Genomic DNA, 19,616 nt, shown 5'->3' with positions numbered 1-19,616 from the left:
GGAGATGAAAGAAAAGTCTCAAAGGGGCTATTGGAAGTAGAACAAAAACAACCTGAAAGGATAGTTGTTACTTACCTTAGTTGTAACAACTACTTAGTTCAGTGGTTTCCAAACCCTTTTATTGCACACGAGCCACTTGAAAATTGCTGAGGGTCTTGGAGGGCCACTTAATAATTTTTTTCTGCCTTTTGTAGCAATTGTAATGTGCAAGCGTATTTTTACAGATCACCTGAATGTGGTCCATGGACCAGTTAGGGAACTCCCGACTTAGTTTGAGCATCTAACAGATGTGACTGGTCAAGTACCCACTTCCCAAGTGTGTTTGATGAGTTTCACCCAAAATCTTGCTTACGAGATAGGGTGTCTGAGAGGAAGTCATGCTTCAATCAAGTACAACTGATTCAAGCAGCAGCTTATTCCACACTTTCAGAACAATTGCTGCTTTTACATCTTTCTCTTGGCTTTTATTTTAGGATTAAGAATTCCCTGTGTTAGAAATTTACCAGTGGAAGGAGAATAAAAGCTCATACGTATACCAAGCATGAACCCCCAGACAATGTGTGTGTTGTGTGTGTGTTCTTCAATCCCTTGTGGTTTGAAAAGCCTCTAATCATCCTGTCTGCCAAAGCCAGATTCCCTGCTAAGGCAGTAGGGAGCTAAAAACAATTTAACAGAAGCTTTAGAGGAATGAGTTATTAGGATAAAATGTTGGAATCTGGAATAAAATGACACGTCTTAATGCTACCAAGTGGCGCTGATGAGTAGAGATTTCCACCCCCTGTGGCTGCCAGACCCCATGAGCCTTTAGTACAGAGAGATCCTCAACCGTAGCTGATCTCTGCATACAGCAGCTGGGGGAGGGGAATCTTGAAAGGAGAGACAGACACTCCTGTGTCCAAATTCCAACCGGCATCCAAATCTTCCTCTTTCAACTGTGATCATGCAAACACAAAAAGCTGCCTTACACTAAGTCAGATCATTGGTCCATTTAGCTCAGCAAAAGTGTCCACTCCCTCCCTGCCATCTGAGATATTTTAACTGGAAATACCAAGGATTGAACCTAGGGATAGATTAATCTCTTTCCAGCTCATGTCATTTTTGCATCTTTTTTAACCATACAGTAGTCCCATTCCATCTCTGCATTAATCTGTGAATACATGTCTTAATTGTGTCAAAATGCAATTTCTCTCAAAACACATTGTTTTGATTTATCTCAAAATTTTATTTTGGTTTTAAAAAAACCCCTATTTTGGTACGCTCAAACTGCTAAGAACTGTAGCACAACATTTGGAGAAGTGCACAGTGTATTGCATAGCTAGGTTCCAATCCACACATTAGTCCAAGAGGTCATTTGGTCAGGGCAATTTGGTACAGCAATTTGTGAAGACGGAATTCTTCAAATCATCTTAGTTGGGCCTTGGATTTTCTACATGCAAAGTTCGTATCCTGCAATTGACCTGTTGCCCTTTCCCGAGCACTCAGATCCTTCCACAGCTGGACTCAGGAAAAGGAAAGCAAGAACTTAAAATTTATTTCATGGTTTTAATTTGTATGCCTGCCAGATTGCATATACTTGCAGGAAGCATTTCTGGAGTGGGCAAGTTCCCCTTTTTGACCTGCTTTTTGGCAGCTGCTGAATGATAAATTGAGGGTTTTTTTCCAATCCTCGCTGCCACCACACTGCCAGCAGCAACTTGCTTATGTGAGACAGAACTTGCCTCTTTCCAAATTTATCTAGTCCTTCCTAGTATCACCCCCCGCCCCCCAGTACATCTGCTACATTTGGAGCTGGCTAGTAATTACTGAAATCAAATAAATGTGCAGATTGAATTTAATGCAGAGGGTATCATAAGTGATCTAGAAAGAAAAAAAACTTAAGATGCCTTGCAGCTTTTCTATGGGATTCTCTTATGCCTCTTTTGGATTCGTTCATTCCCACAGCACATATACAGCCTGGCAAATAGTGCTATCAGCCAGGGGGAAGCAGTGCTGTTTTTACAAATGGGGAATCAAACTCACTGAGATTTAGGACCATGCCCAGCATTAGCAGCAGATTTTGGCAGTTGACCCAAGCTGCCCAGACTATTTAGTGCTAGAGCACCATCTTTTTTCTGTCCTGGGTGTTGTCACTCCACTGAAGGAGGGGTTACTCTTATCCCCTGATTGTCCCGAAGAAAGAAAGATTTAAGCATTATAGTGTTTTGAAGATTGAGGTGTTTTACTGGTGCTGTGAAGGTCAGTCAGGAGAAGTGTTGAGTGAAGTAACTGAAAGTTACTGAAAGAACAAGGTTGGCAATTTGTTGGGAATTACACTCTTTTGCAGATTGGGAAATGCTTATTGGACAGAATCCAAGTTGGAACAGCAGAGAAACAATCTAGCTTAGCATTGGGTGCACACAGTAGTTCATCTTTATTAAAGCAGGATTCCCTGTCACACGCTCAAAAGCTAGCAGGAAGTGGCAGCTTTGTTTTGATCCTGCCACAGAGGAAAGTGAATCATATATTGCAGATGCCTAGGATTTAGAAGGAAAGCCTCTAACTCGCCGTCCAAGAGGACAGGGCAACAGGCAGTCATCCTCTGCTTTTTTGTTGCAAGCATCTGGCAAAGCAGTAAGAAAATGGCTAAAAGTGCCTATGACTTTGTAGTGTGAAACTGACGCTGCAAGTCTTGAGCTGCACGAACAATTGGGAGAAGGGGTTCTAGAGATTTGTCAGAAACATGTCTCAGTGTTGCACCTCATCATGAACACAGTCAAAAGAAACCTGCCTGTTGTCATGTTCCACTGCTAACACAGTTTAAGGAAAGATGTAAGGAATTAGCCCCTGTGTATTAGTAAAATGCAGTGTGCAGGAGTTTAGCAGCCAGTCAAGTTTCCTCAAGAACTGCAGTGCTGTTTGTGACTTATTCCTGGTTCAGCTCATGTATTTATTTCTTATGTCTTTAACACAACTGATCTATTCACTATAGAACAGAAGCCCAGAGGCGAAATCTCCCTGGACAGGTATTCAGGAGGGAATCAAGCCCACAGTGGGCAGTAATTTCCCCTGGAGATTCATGATCCCTCTAGTACATTTTATGATTGTGTTTGTCAAACTGAACTGTTTTTTAAAAACTGGAAAACAACACATTTTCAAGCCCAACTATGACCCAAAATTGGGCATATGCTCTTAAGTTTGCATTAATATTATCAGAAGCATTGCAGAATCTAGCCTGTCCCTAAATCTCTCATAGATACTCAGGATCACTACACTTCCCCCCCCCCAACCTTACCTTACCTGCTGACAGGTTTAGGCTTATTCAATTTATACTTCATTTCCCACTTTAAAAAATCTTGAAGTGATTTACAACCCAAGTAAAAAAATAAAAAAATTAAAATTGCATAAACATTATTAAAAACAGATTTCACAGCACAATAGCATATAATTGCAGCCTAAATCTCCAGGAAAACATAAACATCTCTGCCTGACATCTGAAATGATGACAAGTTTGGCACCAGGGGAATTCCCTGGGGAAAGCATTTCTTCTGGTCTGCCAGAGGGAAGGAAGCAACTCAGTTTTCCCTCTTGGCATAGAAACATAGGAAATAGCCCAATCTATTCTGACTTGAAGTGGCTCTCCAAGATCTGAGGCCATCCCTTGCTTAAGATTGAATCTGAGAGACTGAATACTGAGCTAAATTAAAAACCCATTCCCTAGAAATACTCAGTGGTTAAGCAGTAGTGGGCAGCATGGTGAAACGAAGATGCTTGCCTGACCTCTCAGCAGGTGAGTCACTGCTGCTTACCAAGAGGGGCAAGGCTGCAGAGAGGGTAGCATAGTGCAAACACACTGGCAGGAGCAGAGGGTTGGCTCAGCCAGTCATTTGCACTTCACCACCACCTCCCCTCTCCTGGTAAGCAGCAGCGACTCATCTGCCAAGAGATTGGGTGAGCACCTCTGCCCTACCACACCACCTGCAGCTGTATTCAAGGCAAGAATTATAAGTCACCAAGTTTACTTTCTAAACCAAGGAATTATCAAGTATGGCAATATCACTAATTTTCTCCAGCAAAGGATGAAAATAGCTGTTGACATGCCTAGGACCAGCCATTATTCAGAAACTTCTGTAAAGAACATTTATGCAATCAAAATGTATAATTCTCTTTCTGAGGATGGTTACCTGGAGTTTGAAACAGATACTCATTTTTTTAAAGAATAGGAACACAGAGTTTTTGTTTTTTCTCAGAATATAATGTTGGCCTTTATGAGCAAAAGAGACAAGCAAGTAAATGAACACAACACCGGCTCTCTTCAGATTAATTAAAAATTAAAGAGAAGGGCTGACACTCTCTAAAAAAAACTTATTGTGAGTTGGCTCTGGGTACATAGGACGAGGCTATTGGCACAATATATGCAACAGGAACCTATTAACATATTAAGTGCAAACACATACCCATTTGGAGAGTAGCCATAGAACAGGATTTGCACAGAACTGGCTAGAATACATAATCACTCTAGTGAGTGTTCAGCACAAAAACAACAACAAAAACAGTGCAACAAGAAAATCGCTCAAATTTGATTTTGTGTACTTTTCCTAACATCTTACAGGAAAATGATTTTGAATTTGGCTGCAGTTTAGTTCCCATTGTAATCTGGTTCTGATTCTTTTTCTGTACTGCTTGGAGCCTTTCTTACTAAACATATACTCTTAATTTTTTGTGGGCATTGCATGCTATTTTGTGAGGGAGGAAGGAAGGAAGGAAGGAAGGAAGGAAGGAAGGAAGGAAGGAGAAAGAAAGAAAGAAAGAAAGAAAGAAAGAAAGAAAGAAAGAAAGAAAGAAAATTTGGTGAGAGAAGAGACGTTATTCTCTTCCTTGAACTTGTAATGTGTGCTTATGTTTCTACAGCCTTCCCCTCCGTTTCTGGGTGAATGTAATTAAAAATCCACAGTTCGTCTTCGACATCCATAAGGGAAGTATCACAGATGCCTGCCTCTCAGTCGTGGCTCAGACCTTTATGGATTCTTGTTCCACCTCAGAGCACCGTCTGGGCAAGGACTCCCCCTCCAACAAGCTGCTCTATGCTAAGGACATACCCAGCTATAAAAGCTGGGTAGAGAGGTAAGTGGGGATCAATGAATGCCTACTATGTTGTGAGCTGCTTCCTCCAAATTTCTCCCAAGTATGCAGTTACTGTGGTACTTTCACTGAGAACTGCTGCATTGGGTTAGCACAGACAGAAAAGTGTTGTCTTCTTGTGTCATCAAATATCTATTTGCACATACTGGAAGTGTTGTAGTATTAACCACAGTGTCCTCTCCCGTTCACGTTCTTGTTTGGCTTCCTAATGTACTTTCCTCTTTTTCTTTCAATTCATTCTAGTGCTGTTTTAGTTTTTGACTGAGCTTTCACTCTTTGATCATCAGTTGCTCTTCTCTCTTCTCAAGCTCCAAAAGTATTTCTACAAGTGGAGTTGCTTGTTTCGTTTTCCATTACTAAGTAATACAGGGTTGCTGTTTTTTCAGAAATAAGCAGTTGCTAGTTTTTATGTAATGCTGTTAACATGGCATGTGGCAACTTATCCATTATTTGAAAAAATGCAACTTACTTTAAGCTTCTTTATAAACCCTACAAGACCTATCTGTCTAGCAATATACACATTCCTTTCTGTTTCCAAAGTACACCATTCTCATATATTCCTGTCCATTTCTTTTGCAGGTATTATGCAGACATTGCAAAACTCCCAGCCATCAGTGACCAAGATATGAATGCCTACCTCGCAGAACAGTCACGCCTGCACTCTATTGATTTCAACATGCTGAGTGCACTCAATGAAATCTATTCCTATGTCAGCAAATACAGTGAGGAGGTGAGGAAACATTTCTTCCTTGGAGGGGCCCAAGGAACTATTTGTCTCTTGAGGCACCTGAGTGTTGTTGCGATAACTTGATGGATAAGACACACAAGGCCTATTCAGTTACTATTCAGTGGGGGGGCATAGTGGAATCATGTAGGGGGCACAAAGACATAAATGCTGTCCCTTCAACACCCCCACTACAACCCCACCAGCATCATTCCTGGGCTTTCCATGCTGAGCAGAAAGGCTTGAGGAAGGATATAAATACATTTGACTAAAGCTCTAAGGAGCCTGCTCACACTTCTATCCTGCAGCACATAGGACTAAGCAGTTGAACCACCTTTGGATTTCACACACACACCAACGCCGAAAAGAAAATATTTTGGACTGCAGCCCTAACAAATTACAATATTAAATATTAGTAGTAACATTTCATAAACAGGGCACCACAGCTAAGAAGGCCCTCTCCCTAGTTGCTTTCAACTCAACTGGTGAAGTCTATGTGCACAGTCAGGCTTGTACCTTGTCCCAAGCCATGAAGGGTTTAAAGGTTAGCACAAGCATATTGAATGATGCTCAGAAATAAGTCAGTGATCAGGAAGATAGGGTTGCGCTACGTCCTGAATTTCCCGGACATACTTGGAATACTGCAGTTGGAAGCAGTGTTCAGGCGGAAATCGTAAAATGTCCAGGAAAATCTGGCAATCTATGTCGGCAGTGTCGTTTTTGCTGACTTTCCTTAACAGTAGCTCCAAAATTACTTTTTGAAATATGGGAACTCTAGTGAAGATACTTAAGAAAAGAAATTGGTCCCGGTCGAAAGCCCTTCAGCTGTATTTGAACAGCAGACACACACACCCCGTTATCCCATATCAAAAGATGTGTTTGAAACACCCGAGTTTTAAAAACAGCTTGCCATTGTGGCATTTTGTCTGTGAAAGGTACATGTCCAGTTCTTGAGATTCTGGTCCCATATATCATAAACATATTCTTAGTGTAACTTGGAACCAAAAGAACCCAAACCATGCATGCTCCTAGTTTTTATGTATCGCATCCTAATGGTTTAAAAACTAAACCGTTAAAAGCCTGGGGAAATAAAATGAATGGTGTCAAAAAGAGAGAAAGGTAAAGGACTCTTCCTGAATTCCATAGCAGAATGCCACAACCAAGAAGTCCCTAATCACAGGCACCAATATAACATGGGCTAGTTTTTAATCTTGAAATCTAAAAGCAGTCATCTCTAAATTTCTATAAATGAGCTTGGAAATCCCTGTAGTATTGTAGATTTAAAACATGTGTTATAAAATAGCTTTATTGTGAAATGTGACGTAAAAACCCCCAAAACACCCTCTGAAGTGTTATTTGAGACCTGTGATAATTTCTAGTTATCTTTGTCAGGTTGCCTCATTTGTGATTCTATCCACTATCTACCATTATCGAAATTTATTTCAAAAAGAATTGAATTAGTGACTACTCTTCGTCATTATGTAATTACATCACAGTCGTCAGAGAAAGCAGAGTTGTGGTTTAAATGTTTATTTTAAAAAAGCTGCTTGAAAAGCCGAACTGCTCTCCAAATGCTTTCAAAAAAGCATTCTGACCTACGGTGCTGTCCCACCATCCCTTCCCCCCCAGAAATGAATAGTATGGCACAACTCAAACACAATCTATTTTGCAAAGTGTTGCTGGCAGCATGGGCTCTTCTGATGGATGCATCACTTGAAACCAAGTTCCCACCATCTGTTCAACCCTTTAATTTGCAGTGCAAGAAAAGCCTATTTTGCAATTACAACCATTAAAAGCAAGGCTTTTGTCATTTAATTGCATGTATAAGCGCGTGGTACTGTGCAGCAGCCATTTGCCGATTAGGGATGAGAACCTCATTACTTTCTTGTTAAATGATACAGGAAATGTAGCATCCAGAATATGATTGTGTTTTTTGCTGGTAATGTGCACCACTGTGATAACACAAAAATGCGTATGGGCTGGTGAAGGCAGTGGCACTCTGCTTTGCAGTCATTTTACCCTTAACCTTTTTCTTGGGGGGAAATACAGCTAAAGGCTAGGATTAGGTTGGTCATCTACCCTCATGCATCTTCCAAGCTCTCTAAAAAAAGTAACAGGTGTATATATATCGTAACTACTAACAAAGCTAGACTGAAATGTCAGAACATCACTCCTGTGTATGTATCTGGTTGGCCACTGTGAAATCAAGGTGCTGGACTTCTGGTCCAGCAGAACTCCACTTTTGGTTTTATGTGTAATCCACAGAATAGAATCAACGCAGTTTTCTTAGCAGAATATATATAGATACCAAAATCACCTAGATTTTCTAAAACCATTTCTTTGTTTCTATCTTTCCTTTTTTCCATCCCTCTCTCCATTTAATCTGACTCACTATTTTAGCTGTTTTTTATTATTAGTTCTGCTCTTTCTAACGTGTTGGCATTTATCTTGGTTCTAGATCATCGGGGCTCTGGAGCAGGATGAGCAGGCGCGCCGGCAGCGCTTGGCATACAAAGTAGAACAGCTTATTGGTGCCATGTCTATGGAGAGCTGAAGAAAGGAGCAGGAACTCCTGGAACAAAGAGATGGAAGTAGTTGCCTCAAAAACTTCTGGGAACTGAGTAAAACCAGCAAGGAGGCTGCTGGGAACACACCTAAAGTACTGTGACAACCTCCACCGAGGAAGAGATGTTAGCCCAGATACGTAGCTCAAAATTCAATCATCAGATTTCAGCCAAAAGGACAGGAGAAAACCAGTAACAATGGCGCATCTAAAAAAGAAACCAGTTGGCTTTGCCAAGAAGTTGAGTTCCTCAAGTTGTACACCTAGAAAGGTTCTGGGAAGCCTAGATTCCTCCATGACTGCTGCTTTGCATGAAAGTTGTTTGATGTATATTAGGAGATAACAAAAATGCTATTTAAAGTTTTGTTTTGTTTTTTAAAGAAAAAGGAAAGAGAGAAGAAAAAAAAATGAAATGTAACAAAAACCACAGTGGCCACATCAAATATCCCATTGAAAAAATTCCGCTGCATACACTGCCCCTCCCATCTCATGAGATCCCCTTTGTCTGTGGCTCAGATGGATGGTTCGCAAGTGGATTTTCACACCTTTGGGAATGTTTGAAAAACTCCATTTATGCCTCTGCCTGGGAACTTACAGAAAGCCCCGCAAGCACAAATTTGCAGCAAACCTTTCAAATAGTGCACCTGGGGAAAGAAAGTCCAGCAGTCTGTATCTGCAAGAGGCACTTAGCAGAAATGTACCTGAGTGGAAAAGCCATCCAGTCCTTCAGCCCATCTGTCTTGAAATTCATCTTCAGCTGTGCATTTATAGAGTACAGATATTTTTTTAATACTCCTTATTTACCGTTGGAGGGGCATATGATTTTATGAAAGTCCTTCATTCCTCTTCTGCGTTGATACAAACCTTCTCCCTGTTGAAGAGATTCCTCCCTGTCTCTGTGTATTTGACAACTGTGTTCCTAAGGAATGTCCTGTCCGTTTTGAAGCTAAGGAAATTGTGAGTGGTTTAAACTGAAACTGGTGCGTTGTGGGCTTCTGCAGGTGCAATTTGTGTAAAAACTAATTGGCTTTCTTAGTTGCTTGGGGTGTGGGTTGGTTAGCTTTTGGGTCGTTGTTTTCCTAGTCACTATGTGATTTCTTGCAGTAAAGGAAAAAATGTTTACAGCAAGTAATACTTGAACAACGCAGACCTAGTGAGGCAACATATTTATTGCTTTCCCACATTGGATTCGCTGGTGCTTATGCAACCAGGACAAATGGCATTTGCATTTTTTTTCCTCACACCATATGCAAGGTCATGCAAAGGTCGAGCATAAGACTTCTATATCTAGTGGGAAGGGAGACAAAAGGAAATGGCACACTCTACATGCCTGTTAATGGCTGTTGTCTTTGTCTTTGTCCATGTGTCCTGTCTTGGGTTAGGTTTCTTAGCTGACCCTAACAGCCCATTTCTTAGTGATCAGTTGAAGGCTGGTGTCTGTGAGTTGTTGTTGTTGTTCCTTTTTTAAAAAAGAAAAAGACCAAAGCTTTCTTGTCCCTTTCGAGAGTGCCAAGTAGCAGGTGGGATGCTGTAAATATTTCTCTCTGTAATAAATATTGATATTTGTGCAGGCTGCAGCTAAGAAGGGTGACTGGGGCAAGACAATTAGGCCTAATGGAAGGCAAGATTATCGACCACACGGTTTCAGGTCCCGTGACTGGAATCTGAGTCGGATTTGAGAGAAGTAGAATGGTTCCCTCAAGCGAGGTCTAGGAAGAAGCTAGTTGTGACACCAGCATGTATGACCATTCTGACTGTGCCACCACCTCCTGAACTGTATAGCATTTTCAGCATAAGACAATTAAATGTCTAGGGTTTAAAACAGCTGCTCTTGATGGATTCAGTGGATACTATCGCCTGTCCGTTATAGGTTGCCAGAGCACCAGTACTGTACTGGAAAACCTAAAGGTGTCTGGGGAGGAGTTGTCATGAAGTAACCATTTAGTAACTTTGTATAGCAGTTTGATGAAGGGAATTCTCAGAATCAGGAAAAACAAGGGAGGAATTCATCATCATCAACCTTTTATTCGACCGTCAGTCAGAAAAAAGTACATTTGTCAATACACAGTTAAAAGCTCCAGGAAGATTTTAGAACTTGGCCAACACTAAAATGGGCTAGACAGATAGCCCCATAGGGGGAGGAATTCAACATTGTGCTAAGCTGAAAATTTGCTCTCTTCCCCCTGCGCACTGTTCTGGGACACACACATACACACACACACACACACACACACTGAATCAGGGGGAGGAAAGGGTTAAAGCCATGTTGCACAAGTGGAAGTCATTGTGCAGTGCTTCCACCGACAGGAGGAGTCATTAGGTGAATCCCCACCCCCACCCCAAAGGCTTTTGCTCCTAACTCACTTCTATAGCACCTATATATCTCAGCTATCTCCTGGGCCTATCCTTGCCACATCAGTCCAAAGCAGGATTTAGACTTCAGAAGCACTGGAAGGTACTAGTATATGCATGAAGTGGGCTCCATGCAATTAGGAAGTGGGGTGGTGCTGGTGGCCCTACCCATGACATTGTGCACCTCCCTCCCCCCACGTTGAGCATGAACATCTGAATAGGGGGAGCCTATGTTTCTAGAGCTCTATGTGCATAGGCTTCCACAAGATATGGAATTCTGCATGAATGGGTTTCCAAATTGCATGGAAGTGCACAGGCGTAGAGCTGTCCGTTTCTAGGCTTCCTCTCTTCAGTTGTCCATACTCACTGGGTCAGGGAGGCTTGCAGTATCAGGGGAGGGACCACCTCAGCCCTCTTTCCTGTTTATTGAGTGGAGTCCTTTCATGAGTAGGCTCATACATTATTAAGATCCTGTTCAGCATATGAGGAAGGAGCATCTTCTCTGGTAGAGCAGACACTTCTTGCCACTAAATGGCTTGGGCAGCCATGCCACTACCCCTATTTCCTATAGTGAGAGATGGAGCTGCTTCCACAGAAGGCCGAGGGTGAGTGGGTTGCACGTTAAATCCCTTACTCTGTGAGAATCCCCAATTTTTACTTTCTAATCATTATCCTGAATGCTGCCAGCAAAAGGATAAAGGAAAGGAGCAACTTGCTGCTTTAATTATAATTCATTAAAAGCTGTGCCAAGCCCACTTTCCCCCTGATAATTCACTTTCATAAGTTTCCCTGGGCCCTATTAATAGCCTGAAAGAAATACTAATGACTGACCTTGTGCAATAAGCCAAAGCCTTTGACATTCACAGCAGCCAAAGCATTGCAGCCAGAAAGCTCTGATTTACATTGACTTGGCAGGAGCAGGGACCAGGAGCCAAATGAATGGAGGCATCTCAAAATAAGGGCAGCTTGGTTTCCAGAGCGTTACCTCTGTACTCTCTGGCAGTGTGAGTTTGATTGCAAGAGCAGATTTGTCTCCTCTGTTCCTGAACTTAATTGTTAATGTTTAACAGCCAATTTTTGTTAAAAGAATTTCCACTTCACCCAATTACAGGTACTTCACAATTAGATCATGTTAGGTCTCCTTCAGTGCACTTTCATTTTTATTGGTTTTCACTTTTTACAGATGTTCTGTATGGGTGTACCTTCATCTTTCCAAACTGAGGCTGCAGTTTCTTGAGTATTTAATCAAAAGTAGAGGAAGAGGTAACTCACCCAGAGGTACTATCTAGAAGGGGTGGGTAACACTAGAGTTGCTGGTTTAGGTTGTGTAGCCACCTAGTGGCAAAATGCACATCAATTGGCTTGATCCTTTGGTTGTTAGCAGGTGTCAGGCATGCTGATTCAGGCACTGTCTGCAAGTGCCCCCTAACTATAAGCATTGCTTCCTACAGTTACACTTTTCCATTGTATACTGATGATCTCCACACACAGTTTTTAAGGCTGGAAGGGATCTCCTGTGTGGTATCATTTCTTCTAGTATTTTCTGCCCTCTGGCTGGATGAAATTTATCTAAAGCTGAACTGGGAATACAAGTCGTTCTCGAATTTCTGCTCCACAATTAAATAAATATGGGAACCAAACGGCTACCAAACAGTCCAGTTGTGGCTGCTTCATAGCCTGATTCATGGATGGCTTTAGTATGGTGGGGTAAGATTCAAATACTGTTTTCTTTGGACAGCAGCAGGGTTTGAGCATTTAAAAGCCGTTGCATTTGCCTTAGGTGACATTCCCTATCTGTGTCAGTGACTCCTTCCCCTGATGTTTGAGTCCCAGCCTGCTCTGGTTCAGGTGTTTTCACATCAAAGCCAGAGACGTCATTTCTGGAATTTCTGTGCCTAGCACGGCCGTTTGAATAATTCCATTTAATCTTCCATTGATGAGTGCTATCCAGAGCCATCAAAGAGCCCACTGCAAGGGGTAGTGATGTGCTAATCAAATGCTTCTTTCCTTTGAAGGCCTTCGTTTTTAAAAAATAAAATAAAATTCCATCTAGTTAGCACACTTGCCTGCCCCTGCTGTAGTGGGGGGTTTTTCCCCCCCTCCCAGCACTAAAATTCTGCATCCACATCACTTGCCAAAGCAATGGACCCTTCTGTCAGTAATAGGTTCCATGATCATTTAGAGTGTGGTAGAAGGGGTAAACAGCTAAAGTGCTGCAGCTGTTCTGAGAAAAGCCTCTGGCTAAATTAACAATTTGTGTTGCAAAAATGTTTATAATTTAATTTATTTAAAACAGGTTTAGGTCACCTTAAAAGATAGAAACCCTCTCAAAGTGGTAAAAACAAGGTAGAATCAAATACAGTACAGTCACAGTCTGAAAATACATAATAAAGGCCAGCAGTAGTTAAAAAATAACAACAATACCCGTATGACCCAAAATTACACATATTGAACCAGCTACTGAACCATGAAACAGCCAAAGGAAATATCTCATGTAAAAGCCAGGTCTTTAATGTGCTCCAAAAAGCCTGTAACAGTTAAGTCTTCCCAGTGGTGATGTATACCAGCAGTGCGGGGCCACTGCAGAAGATGCTCTCTCCTAAGAAGGGTGGTTGGTGATCATAACATGTAGGCAGGCTGTTATGAATGAAGGTGGTCCTTTGGTTGACTCAGCCCCAAACTTTTTTAATGCTTTAAAAATTAAAAACAGCACTTTAAATTGGGATCAGAAATGCACAGGCAGCCAGTTCAGCTGTTGCCATGTGTCACCTGAATTGACCACCTGGCTTCCACCAGAACTTGAGTACCGTAGTTACATTTTGCAGTAGCTGAAGTTTCTGAACTCTCTGCAAATGCAATCCTACAAACAACACAGATGCAACTAGTACACATATCTAGATGGGCTGCTGTGCCAACAGCTACCCTAAGCTGGCAAAGAGCATACCAACCCACCTCAGCCACCTAAGCTTCCCTATTTAGTGCCTATTTAGTGTAGACTTTGCTCTTAAAAGGGCGTGCAGCCCCATCTAAGCTCAGTTGTAAATCTCCTTCCAAAATAGTCTATTTCCCTATTTGTCGTACCTCCATGTTTTCTAGACCCAGTATCATTGTCATGGGCTGACATCATAAAGTAGGACTTTTTATCAAAGTGTCCTCCCATTCCTTGCGGTTAACAATATTTTGGGTCAAAAGAATGCCTGCCAGGGCAGCTCATTTCTGCCCTCTGCCAAAGTGGTAGAAGGGCTCCCAGACCCCTTTAGCAACAGATACTTTGCTAGAATGGTCCCACTTACTCATTTTAGTTTACTTCAGTTTAAGTGAAATCATTTGTCATCATAGTCTAGATGAACTGCCCCAAAATTTCATCAGCCTAACAAAGGGGCCAAAGTTTTGATATATCATTTGTGCATCTCAGTGCAGTGTCTCTTCTCTTAAACTTTTCCTCCCACCCAAACACTAGAGCTGCTGGTACTGTGCTTCAGTTCTTCTCCAAGTAGTCCTGTTTGTTCACCTAAGCTGCGTAGTGTGTGGATGAATGGAACTCATCTGCAACCATTCCAGTTAGAGGTAGACAACGTCATAGGATGCCTCCAGTGTGCAAATGCTGCAATAATGGAAAGGCATAGTGGCATGTGTTTTGTTGCTCTTGTTTGCCATGCTCTACACCTGGATGAAGGACTGAGAACATCCCCGGAAGACTCCAGTTTGAGAGAACTCTTGCGTAAGAATGAGAGCAGTTCCCATTAGCATCGCCAGGTGCTGTGACTTCCCCTTCAGCCCTCCTTTTAGGCTCCAGTATTATCTGCAGTCACCTGTCAATGGGAGTCAGTTCAACAGGCAAAATGAAACAAAAATAGCCTGACCTGATTAAGCTTTGGGGGAGGAGAGAGAGGCTGAGTGGAGACTCAACCCTGGTGAAAAAGGACACAGCAGCAGGAGCAGTTGGAGAAGAATAAATACCCAACATGAAAGAGCCATTTAAACTCCAGCAGAGCTAGAGTTTATCAGATTTCAGCATTCCATTTGTACTATAAACCACAAGCCAGCAACAATACAGAGAGATGCTAACTGTATATGTTTACTTGCTAGTGAGCAGTCTGATCTTCTAAATAATAAATGTGTTTCCAGAGATAACTTCTCTCTCTTCCCCCAGTTAGTTCTGGTTCCCATTAACTGTTACCCATCTGTCCAAAATCCCATCCAGTGAGCACAGCAGTGGGAGCTAAGTGAAAAATATTCAAGAGATATGCATCGTTTTTCAAGATGCTAACTGAATTTTCCAAAACTATCAACAATAAACAGATCTCCCTCCTTTTGTATCTGTGTGTGATGACTACCAATCAACCTCATACCTTGCCAGTGTAACACAGATAAGGCACCTTACCTTTGTAGACAGGGATATGTATCAAGGGATGTTAATTTGAGTTCGATGCATTAGCCTACTCTTCTGAAAGAAATCATAGCCCATAAACAAATGTGCTAAGGAAAGGCCACAATCTAAATGCAGGTCATTCAGTTTTAGAAGATTTTTTTTAAAAAAAAATGTTTTAAAATTGAAACACCTTTTGAATGTATTTCCTTTTGAAAGACTTCATCGGAATTTAAAAAATGGTTCTGTGGAATTCCAGTAAAATATGTCTCTGAAGGATTTTGTAGTGTTTTGAAATATTCTTGAGATCTTCTGTGACTTTCCTCCCCCCCCCCTTTCCAAATGTACATCTTCACTTAGTATATATAACTAGCAGTATCTCACAATACTAGGAAATGAGAAGAAGCATGAGTCAGCCGTTCTTTCTCTTTTTGGACTTCTTATGTCACTTGCAAATGGGGATCTTTTTCCCCAGTTCTCTCAGAGTGAGAAGAATGAGCTAGGAATCAGGTATCTCACCAGAAGAGAGATTGCAAATTTTCCCTTGATACATTACATCAGAAGTGCAAAAAAGAAAGTGCACTCATTTTTCCTCCTAAAGCATGGGTAGGCAAACTAAGACCCAGGGGCCGGATCCAGCCCAATCGCCTTCTAAATCCAGCCTGGTGGACAGTCTGGGAATCAGCGTGTTTTTACATGAGTAGAATGTGTCGTTTTATTTAAAATGCATCTCTGGGTTATTTATGGGGCATAGGAATACATTCATTCCCCCCCAAAAAAATATAGTTTGGCCCCCCACAAGGTCTGAGGGACAGTGGACCGGCCCCCTGCTGAAAAAGTTTTCTGACCCCTGTCCTAAAGCCATCCTGGGAACCATAAGCAGTGTTTCCAGACAAATTGAGGATACAAATGAACTCCAGAACCCTGTGTAATCATTTATGCCTCTGTAAGCCAGGGATGGTGAACAAGTCACCCTCTAGCAGTTGTTGAACTTCAGCCACAGCCAGCATGGCTGATGGTCAGAGATGACGGGAGCAGTAGTTCAACAGCCTCTGGAGGGCCACAGCTTCCACAGCCCTGCTGTAAACAATTTTCAGATCTGGTGACCATCTTGAAGGGATTTCATAAGGAATCAATGTAGAGAGCTCCCCCCATAACATTTCAAGGCTCTGTGGTACAGCTGTATCCTTACCTCAGATGCAGGCAGGGAGAGAATCTGCCTAGATGCTGTGTTCAGCTCATATTAGCAACAAACACAGCATCAGGAAAATTTGAAGAACATAACGCAATTCATCTCATCTAGTCAATTGAGACTGCCATTGTTTTTCAACATATGGAATCAATCAGGTTACGTAACTGAAACACAGTTTGTTTTCAATGTGGTTAATGCTTAGGTGTCTGTGTTTGTCTATTGTTTTTGACCAGAATTTCTCTTTTATGTTGTCTGTGATTTGCCTTCTTGTCTGTGTATTTCCCCCCTTCGCAGATGAAACCTGATGAGGGTCTGAGTCTGAAAAATACATTTATACCAATAAACAAGCAGAAAGTTGGACACTTTAAACCTTCCATATCTTTTGTTTTGTCTTGTTACAAGGCATGTGGTGCTTCAGAGAAGTCAGCAAAATTTTTAAACCAACTTTTCATATGGTTGTTTTTTTTAAACCATGTTGTTGGCCAAAAATGGACGCTTTTTTAATAGGATACTACAAAATTGGGGAGGGGGAGATACCAAAATACACTTGACAACTTGTTCATAAGTAAAAAGGGAACTTTGGTGCCTGTCAGTTTTAATTCTCCAAAATTTAGTACCATTTCTGAAAAGTAAAAATAGTAGGCATTTCAAAATTTGCTGTCAACATTCTGCTTAGATAATGTCCCAGTGATCTTGGAACAAGATATTGGAAGGTTTACAGGGACCGTACTTTGCACAAACAGTTTCTGAAATGGTGCTTTTGTTTTGAAATGTTCAAAACACTTTCTAGATTTATTGTGAGCATGATATAGGTCTTGTCCATAAGCTTTCATTGTGCCTGACAGCAGGATGTGGGTTATTTACAACCAAGTATGTTCGGATAGCACTGGCGGCCGAATCCACCAAGCGGCTCCTACCAAGCCTTGTTAAAATGGATGGGGGCCCTGACGATGCCATGCTCGGTGGATTCCTTTCCAGTGTTGTGCTACAAGGAATCTTTATTCTCATTTGATGTTTCATTCTGTAACTGCACTAATATAAAAAATAATAATAGAGAGGACCCAAATCTTGTGGAATTAATCTGGTGGGATTTCTAATAATGGTCCAGTTGAGTACTGTAAGGAAGATTTGAGGTGGCATGAGAAAGGGCTTCTATTTAATTTGTCCCATTCCTGGAACTGAATTGCTGCAGCAGTCTGGTAAGGCTGTTGGACTGCATAGCGTACATGTACCCACTCTACACTACCCTAAACATTTTCTCATCCTCTTCCTCCTCCTTTATACTTGACACACTGGAGTTCTGTATTATATTTTTTTTTAAGATGGTTGTCTGGTTTTCTTGTTTTTACAAGTGTTGTGGGGGGGAATGTAAGAAAGCTGAAGTATTTAAAAAAATGTTCCAAGGGGAAAAAAGGTTTTTGTTATTCTAATATATTATTGTGTACCTATTGTAAATATGAAACACTCCTATTTTGCAATCCAAGGACTCACTTTGTACTGTTGTTATATATAAATAAAGTTTACTGGATAAAAATATCTGTATCTTGTTCCTGAGCGAGCTTGGCTTGGGATAGGTAGGATTTACTACTGCTTGCACTTGCTAAACCAGTGAGGGATATTTACTTGCTGTGTTGCACCAGTAATAAATCAGTAACGGGAGATGCGAAACGAAATATTTAATCTCCAATTTATTTTTGCAGCATGCCAACCACTTAAAACTCAAGAGGCTGAAGAAGAAGAAGAAGGAGGTTAAACACTGCCATCTAGCTACATGTACTGATTTTTTTTTCCTTAACAAAGAAACATTTCCCCCAGCAATAACTGTTTTCTTTTTTAAAAAAAATGTCATACTATTGAGAAATACTTGTGAGTGTCAAATAATTAAGAGTGAGGAAATACTTTTTAGGTTGTGGAATGATAATGGGGGAGATTTTGTTTTCTGTGCTGACTCTCCTTTTAGGGTATGGGCACATTCATTTGTAACTGGCCTGCTGTATGATCCTGAGGAGGACATTTCCACGATATCTCTCCTCCGATAGCCAAAGAATATGCATCTTCACATTTAGCCTTTTATAGCAAGAGACTTGTGATTTAATTCACACCCAGATCAGATTCCAAATTCTCTATGGCATATATATGCTTCCTTCTCTAAATGAGGAGCTGCATGCACTCCTCATTTAGAGAATGGGTGTTGCATAGAAGGCTTATAGGCCTATGTAGGTGCAGAGCAGGTCAGAAAATCAGCAGTAACCTGAACAGCTGGATAACATGACCAGTTATCTGGTGCAACATGTGAGTATCTGCAAGTGTGCTCATATGATGCTGGGTGGTGTTGCTAGTGTGTTTGGTGATTTTCTTGGAAGCTATCCCCGTCCCCCTTATTGGTTCATCCAGAGAAATCTGATCCTGCATGTAACTTGGCATCATTTATAATTGTCAAAGGCATAATCTTCAAGGCAAGACATTGAATGAGCTGCTTGATTAAGCTGAGTACCTAAGATCAGGTTTCCAAGAGAATTTAGTATTCATTTGACTATTTGTTGACTATTCCATCAATCCTGTTGCTTGTTCTATACATTCTATGGGACTTCCAATTAGCATGCAAAATCATCTTCATGTTGAAACAGTGAGTGATGCCACCTCAGTAATATATTACTTCTCTCCATGTGATACCAGTGCCTCTCATGGAGAGTACCCACAACCAAGCTCTCCAAGTCTATACAATTAAGTCAGGATCATACAGAGAGTGGTGTTACATGATGCATGTTATGGAAAAGACACCAAGCAGATGCTGTTTCAAGTGACCTCTGAACAATAGTCATAACATGTACACAGATCCTTTAATTATAAATTCTGGCGTGTAAGATGGCCACCAAGACAGTTGTGAGCTGGCATTCTTCACTGAGCTGTTTCCCCCTGCTCACATTGTGTATTAGATTACATATATTTACTTTCTCTAAATTATTAAGCAGGAAGCAGTAATCAGAAGGAACTATTGATGGATGCTGGGGAGAGATTTTTTGTTTTCGTTTCTGGAAAATTGATAACATATCCATGTGTCTTGCCTGTTTTCTGTTGTACTCTGCTGCAATAGCCCTTTATTTGGACACCAGAGAAATCAAGCTTGTGTCCACCAACAGCATAAAGTAATCTTAGATGAAGCTAGCAAACACAGTCAAATTACAACAAAAGAAGAGTACAACACCCAGCAATGATGGGTCTTACCACAAAGTATGCCACAATTTTTAATGCTGTAAAAAACTTGTCACATGGATGCTTTAGTAGAAGTTGGACTACA

General features: G+C 41.2%; 1 protein-coding gene across 2 annotated transcripts in view; it reads left to right on the top strand.

Moving 5' to 3' along the window:
* Positions 1 to 10,412, top strand: part of PLXNA2 (plexin A2) — a 400,751-nt gene extending 390,339 nt beyond the window's left edge. For both annotated transcript variants that reach the window (XM_082228275.1, XM_082228274.1), the window contains exons 30-32: positions 4,888 to 5,100; positions 5,698 to 5,848; positions 8,301 to 10,412. In XM_082228275.1, the coding sequence (XP_082084401.1) occupies positions 4,888 to 5,100; positions 5,698 to 5,848; positions 8,301 to 8,396 (460 nt within the window). In that variant the 3' untranslated portion in view covers positions 8,397 to 10,412. The remainder of the gene's footprint in view (positions 1 to 4,887; positions 5,101 to 5,697; positions 5,849 to 8,300) is intronic.
* The last annotated feature ends 9,204 nt before the right edge of the window (positions 10,413 to 19,616 follow it).

Source organism: Podarcis vaucheri, assembly GCF_965113315.1.
Source record: "Podarcis vaucheri genome assembly, chromosome: 6".
NCBI classification, from domain to species: Eukaryota; Metazoa; Chordata; class Lepidosauria; order Squamata; family Lacertidae; genus Podarcis; species Podarcis vaucheri.
Note: the sequence above shows the minus strand (reverse complement) of the source record. Positions and strands in the feature narration are given on the sequence as shown.